General features: G+C 45.1%; 1 protein-coding gene across 1 annotated transcript; it reads right to left on the bottom strand.

Annotated features, from left to right (window-relative positions):
* Nucleotides 1–1,022: 1,022 nt before the first annotated feature.
* LOC114584636 (olfactory receptor 5V1-like) lies at nucleotides 1,023–8,390 on the bottom strand. Its single transcript, XM_077918934.1, has 3 exons — nucleotides 8,331–8,390; nucleotides 6,175–6,247; nucleotides 1,023–2,365 (listed from the first exon to the last, which is right to left on the bottom strand). Exons 1-3 carry the CDS (start codon nucleotides 8,388–8,390, stop codon nucleotides 1,323–1,325), a joined length of 1,176 nt encoding a protein of 391 aa, XP_077775060.1. The 3' UTR covers nucleotides 1,023–1,322.
* Between the last annotated feature and the right edge of the window lie 834 nt (nucleotides 8,391–9,224).

The raw sequence follows: 9,224 nt of genomic DNA, 5'->3' as shown, positions 1-9,224 counted from the left end.
TGTTGGAAGATTGTCAGGATAGACAAAATGCTTCTTCATGCAGTGCATAGTTAAGGCACCAAGCAAAAAGTTTGCTCTATAACCAGACCTTTGGCCTTCAACTATTTGTGGCCTTTTAGAAATGAGTGGGATGTTTTAAATGCACCCCCCCTCCAACCACCCTTGATTTTAATATATCTATGTGGGTTTCTTGGTTTGTTGGCTGTAAGTCACTTTGAGGAGCCTTGGGCAAGATAAAGCAATGAACGAATAATTTATTTATTTATTATTATTATTAATAAATAATAATAATAATAATAATAATAATAAAACTGTGGACTCGCTCCCACAGGAGGCAGTGATGGTGAGCAACTTGGATGACATTAAAAGAGGATTGGACAAATTCATGGAGGACAAGGCTATCAATGAGCATTAGCCAATATGGCTATGCTCTGCCTCCTGGTCAGAAGAAATAGACCCAGTTGCTGGAAACCACAGGAGGGGAGAGTGTTGTTGTGCTCCTACCCCACTTGTGGGCTTTCTGTGGGTATCCGGTTGGCCACTGTGTGTACAGGATGCTGGACTAGATCTAGCACTCTCATCTTATGTTCTTAAGTCAGTGCACCTAAGAGGGTTATAGACAAACTGGGACCACCACATCTCTAAATCAATCTTTTGGATTAGCTAGCGTTTTGTTTTGTTTTCTGAATGGGGTGGAAATTTGCTTTATAAATGGACATCCTCAATTAATGAATGAGAGCTTGGTTCAGGAACAATTTGAAGCGGGGCATATCAACAACTGCCACCAACTGTCCTATCCAGTGTACAGTTCCTCTTGCTCAAAGTGGATTTTTCAGGAGACTTTGGCTTAAATGCTCGGGGGGTGGGGCACCGCTTGTCATTACGATAGCGAGCAGAACATGGTGCTCAAAGTGGGAGGGAAGAAATTTAAAGTGTTCTTCAAAAAAAACTACTCTTAACAGCACAAGCATACATGTTTACTCAGAGATAAATCCATCCAAGTTCAATGAGGCTTATTCCCAGTGTACAGGACTGCCATCCTAGTTACTTATTTGTCTTTTAAAGTGTCCTGCTATATCCACAATAATAGTAGCTAAATGGGAAAGTATCTTCTCACAGGAAACCCCAGTGTTTCTACATGAGTTATTGATTCTAGGTAGGCCTCGTGGTTGGAAGGAGAAAAGCCAAGGGAGCAGGGGCTCATCCAGAGAGACACCAGGCAGCTTCCTCTGAGGATGGGTCTTTCCGCTTTCTGAATCAGGAACCTCAGGAACCTATGAAAATAGTAGATCTAGTAAGCCTGGTATCTGCCCACCTTTGATTCAGAAGATGTTCCACTTTGTGCTTGCCAGTCTTTTCACTGCCAGCTTCACTTCCTGGTTCCGTAGGCTGTATATTATGGGGTTTAGCATGGGGGTTACGATGCAATACAGGGCTGAGACCAGTGTGTCCACATCTAAGGAATAGCCTGCACTGGGCCGGTTGTAATTAAAGAGAGCAGTCCCAAAGAACATAATGACCACTGCAAGGTGAGACGTGCATGTAGAGAAAGCCTTCCTCCTGCCCTCTGTGGAACGGATCTGGAGGATGGCTAAAGCGATGAAGACGTAGGAGATGATGATGAAGAAGCAAGGGCTAACCCCAATGAACATGCTGGCTGTGTGGAGCACAATATTATTCAGGGCTGTATCCGTGCAGGACAACTCCAAAAGCGGGGGGACGTCACACATAAAATGGCGGATCTCCCTCGGCCCACAGAATGACAGGGTGGATGTCAAGAGAGTGTGTACAAGGGAGTTCAGGAAGCCCCCTGTCCACGACCCAGCCACCATTTGAAAGCAGACTTTCCTATTCATGATGACAGTGTACAGCAGCGGGTGACAAATGGCTACGTATCGGTCATAAGCCATGGCCGCTAGGAGGATGCACTCTGACCCAACACAAGAAATGAGGGAGAAGATTTGGACCATGCATCCAGCGTAGGAGATGGTCTTGGACTCTCGGAGGAAGTTTGCCAGCATTTGGGGGACGGTGGCGGTCATGTAGCAAAGATCAATGAAGGACAGGTGGCCGAGGAGGAAGTACATGGGCGTGTGGAGACGGCTGTTGGCCATGACAACCAGAATGATGAGGAGATTCCCCGTCAAGGTCACCGCGTAAACGATGGAGAAGGCCAAGAAGAAAAATATTTGCAATTCGGGATGGTTTGAGAATCCCAGGAGGACGAATTCATGGATGGAGGTTTGGTTCCGGAGGTTTCCTACACATTGGGAAGAAGAAAGAGTATGAATGAAGCTTTGGAAGTCATGTGATGTGGTGATGGTCACTAACCTAAGCCTTATTAAGGTGTTCTCATTCCCATAAGCTTAAAATCCAGATGGCGTGGTGGAAATGGGGGCAAGCATTCTAGCTGTGTATGCGCACACACACACGGCCCCTCCTTTTTATTGTGTTTCCATGATTATTTGTGCTCATGATGCTGTCAGGACTTTTATACAAGATCCCACGTTCAATGTTGTTTGAGCCTGCAAAAGTTTTGGGGCGGACATGCTCTTTCAATTTGTGCCTGTTCTGCAACTTCCTGCCGAAGTCCTGTAACTCTTTATGCCGCAAACATTCTGGCTTATTTTTGTTCGGCTTTTGTCGTACCGTAGTGCAAGGGAGCCCCTCTGGGCAGTAATAATGCAGTAATATTGGGAAGCATCACAAAACAATGAAGAAAATGGAATGATGTGTGGACAGTCCAGTATAAATCCATGCACAATAATTGCATTAAGGGAATTTGAGTTCATTTGAGGCTTTGGTTAGATCCAGAATGTGCAGAATGTCCATTGTCATTTGCATACATGCTTGACTTTCAGTTTTCTCTCCTTCCTTTAAAGCCTCTTTTGGAGGTTGATATTGGAGGTGTATTGGATAATGTGCAGTGGGAACAGCTATGGCTTACTATTCCCACATTTAGATCCGTTTCCAAAAATTTCAGTGGAAACCCCTGAAAAATAATCCATCAGTTGTTCTTGACTCCAGTCTGCCTGGCACATATGTTGGATAATTTATGCCCCCTTGTATGACACCCCCCCCCAATGCATGCCAATATCATCATCACCCTCCAAGATATGGAGAGAGAATTACGGTACTTCATTTTTACCTGTTTGTTATATATTTTTCACAAAAGTTACAAAAAAAAGCAACACTTATTAACAGAGTAAAAAGAGCAACGTGTGTGGAAGGGCAGTAGTTTTGAAGAAATCCAGCAAACAAAGATTTACAGAAACAGACTTCTACACAGAGCCAGTGTGGTGTAGTGGTTAAGAGCGGTAGACTCCTAATCTGGGGAACCGGGTTCGCGTCTCCGCTCCTCCACATGCAGCTGCTGGGTGACCTTGGGCCAGTCACACTTCTTTGAAGTCTCTCAGCCTCACTCACCTCACAGAGTGTTTGTTGTGGGGGAGGAAGGGAAAGGAGAATGTTAGCCGCTTTGAGACTCCTTAAAGGGAGTGAAAGGCGGGATATCAAATCCAAACTCTTCTTCTTCTCTATTTAGCCTTCTGTGGTCACAACACACATTCCAGTAAACTATGAAATCCATCCATTTATCTGCAACGTTCATCTATTCATTGCTTCTGGTAGGTCATTTCATTTCATTGCTTCTGGTAGGTCATTTGTCTCCTTTTCATGAACCATGTATATATGATATGCAATGAGAAGTTGTATGGGGACATAAGCAAATAAAAAGTTTTCTTGGGAAATGGCGCAAACCTGATTTTCTGGTTTTTCAGATCACAGGCAGGCTGAACCAGTAAGACCTACTCAGCAGCCAACTTTTGTTAACACCACCAACTTTATCTAGGGAAATTCTAGAAAGCATTGTGGAAAAGGAGGAAAAGAATGAAGATTGAGGATTTCTAATAGCAGAATGCTCAGGTTTAAATACTTCTAAGCCATTGTTGCCCTTATGCTATATAAAATTTATTTAAGATATTTATACACCATTTAATTATTCACATTTCTAAGCAGTGGACTTCAAGAAAACGAGACAAGAAAACAATGAAAATTTATCATAAAACCCCAATAATACCTTAAAATGCCTTATGGAGCAAGAAAGTGGGCTGGGGGTTCATCAGAAAAGATTGCAAAGCAGCTTGCAAGGGAAACAGAACAACAAAATTAAGTGATAGAATCTATAAAGCATTAACTGCATTGAAATCCATAGAACAGGGTTCCACTCCCTCCATGCCACACAGATGCCACACACATTCACATACCAAACAAACTACACCTACATTTACACACACAAACATGCCGTCCCTCACTCTCAACAATTCCTGGTCTCAACAGCCCCCTAGACACAGATTCAAAAGGAGTATAAGAAATGCTGGCAGCCTAAGACCAGAAGACTAAAACCAAATCTAACTTGCAAATCTCTCTCTCTCTCTCTCTGTCTGTCTTGAGGATGCATACCCGCCTTTCAGTTGAAAGGAGCTCAAGGTGACTTATGGAAGGTAAAGGGACCCCTGACCATTAAGTCCAGTCGTGGCCGACTCTGGGATTGCGGTGCTCATCCCGCTTTACTGGCCGAGGGAGCCGGTGTACAGCTTCCAGGTCATGTGGCCAGCATGACTAAGCCGCTTCTGGCGAACCAGAGCAGCACACGGAAACGTTGTTTACCTTCCTGCCGGAGTGGTGCCTATTTATCTACTTGCACTTTGACGTGCTTTCGAACTGCTAGGTTGGCAGGAGCAGGGACCGAGCAATGGGAGCTCACCCTGTCACGGGGATTCGAACCACCGACCTTCTGATCAGCAAGTCCTAGGCTCTGTGGTTTAACCCACAGCGCCACCCGCATCCTGGCTTATGGAAAGTATGTGGCAAAAAAGGATAGAGGCATACAAGTAAAAATCTATCAACCGAAAATCTAACAATGTTACTTCAACGGTTCTGGATCCAAATGAAGAATGTCGAGGAAAGAGCTGCAGCAAATGGAACCCTTTGTTTTAAATGCTGTTTCTGCCTTCAGCTGGTCTCTGAGCGGTGTTTTGCTGATTCGTGACGCCATGCATTTTACTTTAAGGGCTCGCCCACATTTCCACTTGTCTCGTGCCTTGCCCCGTGCTTTCTTGGCATGGCTCTGAGCGGTTTTGCCTTTGTCCTGCTGCTTTCCCACTGAAAACCGACTCTTTCACACTAAATCAGAACAAACAGCAGTTGGGGAAACCGGGGGGAAGTGGTGGAGCACAGGGAGGTTTGGATGAGCCCTAAATCAGAACCTTTTGCCTGCCAGGGGCTGCTGGACTACAACTCCCCTCATCCCTGGCGACTGACCATGCTGTCTGGGGTGATGGGAGTTGGAGTCCAGCCACATCAGGAAGACCTGTGGGTCCCCTGCCTCTTCTTCCCCATCCTCCTCCTTCTCCTTCTCCACAGGAGCTATTAAGGACATCTCCTGAATAGCTCTTCATATCAAACTAGCAGCCTCTTTTATACTGAGACATTGTTCCTGGTGCGGATGGGCAAATCTGTCAATTTCTGTTTCACCAATTTCTAATTTCCCCACTCTTAAGACCAGCTCTCCACATTTCAACAGTGCAGAACTGGCCCAGGTGCATTTGTAAGATGTCAATCTTTTGGTGTGGCAGCACTCATACTTTGGAACTTTGTTGACATCCGGCAGGCGCCTTCACTGTACTCTTTTCAGCACCTGCTATAAACATTTTTCTTTAGGCCAGCCTATTCATTCATGTAGAATGTTGACATGGGCTCATGGGCTTTAGCTTATCATTGATTTTAACTTTTTTAAATGTTTTAAACAGCTGTTTTTTCTGTTCTCTCTCTCTCTTTATTGATGATTTCCTTGTTTTATTCTTTTCGTAAACTGCTTTTAAGGTTTTTTTAAAACTAAGCTGTATATAAATTTCTTTTCTTTTCCAAGAAATGTCTTTTCTTTTCCAATATTCACATTTTCGTGTGCAATTTTGCCTCGTATGTAGACATCTCTGCAAAGCAAATCTCCCCCAAATGCATTTGGGTGTGTTATTTTCACTAATGCATGCATTTAATGCATATTTTAGCCTAGTCTATATATTTTTGGACATATTATGAACTACATGCAAACTGAACCTAATTTCTCCCTTTGTTCCTCATTACAGCTTCCACTTATACCGTCTAAACACCTACCATTGAAGCCAGGAGCCATGATGGCTGCTGCAGAAGGCTGCCTCACTGGAACAGAATTGTGAAGCAAAGGGACCTGTGGGCATGAAAGAAGAAAACAGAGGTGCTGCAGAGCATTTGAGAATCTGTTGCATGCATCTGTTGGAAAAAATCAGTGTTTTTATAATGCGGCACAGCTAATCAGTGATGATGTTCCCTCACTATTGAGTACCAGCCCTTGTCTTTCCCCCCAGAATCTTTCCACATTTGTATTAATGCCAAAACTTCCTTTCTGGACCATCAAAGCTGGGTTAGCTAGAAAAACATCTACCCTGATTTTAACAAGGGATGGGGAAGAAGAGGTGCTTACCTTGCTGGGAGCCAAGGTCTGCAGAAATGTGCTTACTTGGGTTGGCGTTTTAAAATGCTTCTGTGCCTCTAAGGATATGTATTCACCGAAGGCTCTCAGATCCAGCAATCCACACCGTGGGGGTTCTGTTGTCACGGATAATGAAAAGGGAATAATTAACATAAGAAAATAGGAAGAGCCTGCTGGATCAGGACAGTGGCCCATCTAGGACAGCATCCTGTCCTCACAGTGGCCAACCAGGCAATAAAAATCTAGCTTAATATCGTCTACTTCAGGGGTTGTCAACCTGGTCCATTCCACCCACTAGTGGGTGTTTCAGGATTCTAGGAGGGCGGTAGGGGGTTCTACGGCACAAACTGAAACCTCCTTACATCGAACACTGGTGGGCAGTGAGGAAATCTTACCATCAAGAAAGATGCATTAGTAGGCGGCAGGTATAAAAAGGTTGACTACCCCTGGTCTGGGACGCAGGTGGCACTGTGGGTTAAACCACAGAGCCTAGGACTTGCCGATCAGAAGGTCGGCAGCTCCCGTTGCTCAGTCCCTGCTCCTGCCAACCTAGCAATTTGAAAGCACACCAGCGCAAGTAGATAAATAGGTACCGCTCCCGCGGGAAGGTAAATGGCATTTCCGTGCGCTGCTCTGGTTCGCCAGAAGTGGCTTAGTCATGCTGTACACTGGCTCCCTCGGCCAATAAAGCTAGATGAGCGCTGCAACCCCAGAGTCGGTCACGACTGGACCTAATGGTCAGGGGTCCCTTTACCTTTACCTTACCCCTGGTCTACATTGACAATGGCTGTCCAAGCTTTAAGGCAAGGATCTCTCCAAGCTGCATTTGGAGATGCTGAGACTTGATCTCGGGACCTTCTGCATGCAGAGCACATGCTCTGCCACCGAGACAGGCTCCTTCCTCAAGCATTTCTTGGGGTCTACCCTAAACAACCCTGTTTGTGATGTACCCTCCAACATTTATCTGTTGAAACAGGGACATCCTAAGGAAAAGCGGAACATTCTGGGATCAAATCAGAAACTGGGACGGCTTCTGTAAATCCGGGACTGTCCCTGGAAAATAGGGACACCTGGAGGGTCTGTGACTGACACTAGGGTGGTCACAGAAGTGTCACTAGAGAACCAAACAGCACATATTTTCACAATCTAAACGGAGACACAATGCATCTCACCCTAGTGGGGAAGATGGTGAGCAGGTGACTTGTGTTGTTGGGGTCCGCTAATCAGGCCCAAGCTATCACTGAAAAGCCAATAAATGCTATAGACAGAGGAGATTCCTATAATCACTCGTTTATTCAGCTGAGTAAAACAGAGCAGGCGAGCCACACTCACCAGTGCGATGGTGAAGCCTCTCCAAATAGCCTTTGTTCATACTTTTTATAGGCACCCCCTCCCTTTCCCCCTATCAAAGTTCATTGCACTGATCAAAACACCCTGCCCTCAAGGTCTTGAAGGGGAGAGTTGCCTGGCAGGGAGGTTTTGCTGAAAATCGCCTAGCAACTTTATCTGGTCTTCACATATTTGTGGCTCACGCTCCTAAATTCTAAAGCAGGCAGTTTTTTTTTACAGAAGCAAAATGGCGTCGGTTAGGCTAACCAAAAAAAACAGGACAAGGCTTCTGTGGCTTTTCCTGAGACCCCACAGTGTGCCTCCTCACTCTGCTCTGCTGGTGCTCACTGGGTATGGACAACTTTGAGGCCCCTTTTTCTCTCCTTCCTTGGGATTATTTGTCTTTAAACTGCTCTTGGGCCAGGCAGTCCTTCAAAGAGGGACCTCTGTACAGTAAGACACACTGCCACACTGGCAGGTTCATGTGGACGTAGGCCAGGGCTGGCCCACCCATGAGGTGAGGTGAAGCCATGGGGACCAGTTGGGAGAGGTGTTCTGTGCTGCTCAGTTTGTATATATGCCTGAATAAAACTGCATATCCTAAAGACACCACTGTCTCCGCTGAGCCTCATTCCAAGGGAACCGAACCCTGGGCAAGTGTTGGAATCGAGTGAATACAATTGGCACAGTTGCTTTCAGTCCACAGAAAAGACATTCTTGATTATGTCGTCCCCTATTTGCAGTGTGTTTCCTTTGCATGGAAACAAATGGGGTGAAATAACATAATGATGATGCCATTTGTGGAATGAATTATGTAAATTACATTAAGTGTGTGATTTTTCCACAGTGGACAGTGGTGGCTTTTTTCGTTTTGGGAAGATGATCTGCAGCAGAATGGAAACAGTGCTCGCTTTCAAATCCCCACTCAGTCATTAAACTCACTGGGTAATATTGGGGTCAGTCGCTCACTCTCAGCCTAACCTACCTCACAGGTTCAGGTAGGTAGCCGTGTTGGTCTGACGCAGTCAAAATAAATACAAAAATTAAAAAATTGTCCAGCTTATACCCAGAACAGTTGGTCTCTAAGGTGCTACTGGACAATTTTAATTTTAATTTATTTATTTATTTCTACCTCACAGGGTTGATGTTAGGATAAAATGGGGGGTGGGAGGAGGACTATGTACGCCACCTTGAGCTCTTTGGAGGAAAGTTGGGATATAAATATTATAAAGAAATGCATGTGAAATACAGGGTGGTGCAGAAAACAATGGCTTCTCACATCCCTACTAGCAGCCATGGCTTTAAGAAATACCTTGGATTGGATAATGGACAGATGTAAATGCCTTGGGGGTCAGATCCAGCTGCT

Source organism: Podarcis muralis, chromosome 14 (assembly GCF_964188315.1).
Source record: "Podarcis muralis chromosome 14, rPodMur119.hap1.1, whole genome shotgun sequence".
Taxonomy (NCBI): Eukaryota; Metazoa; Chordata; class Lepidosauria; order Squamata; family Lacertidae; genus Podarcis; species Podarcis muralis.
Note: the sequence above shows the minus strand (reverse complement) of the source record. Positions and strands in the feature narration are given on the sequence as shown.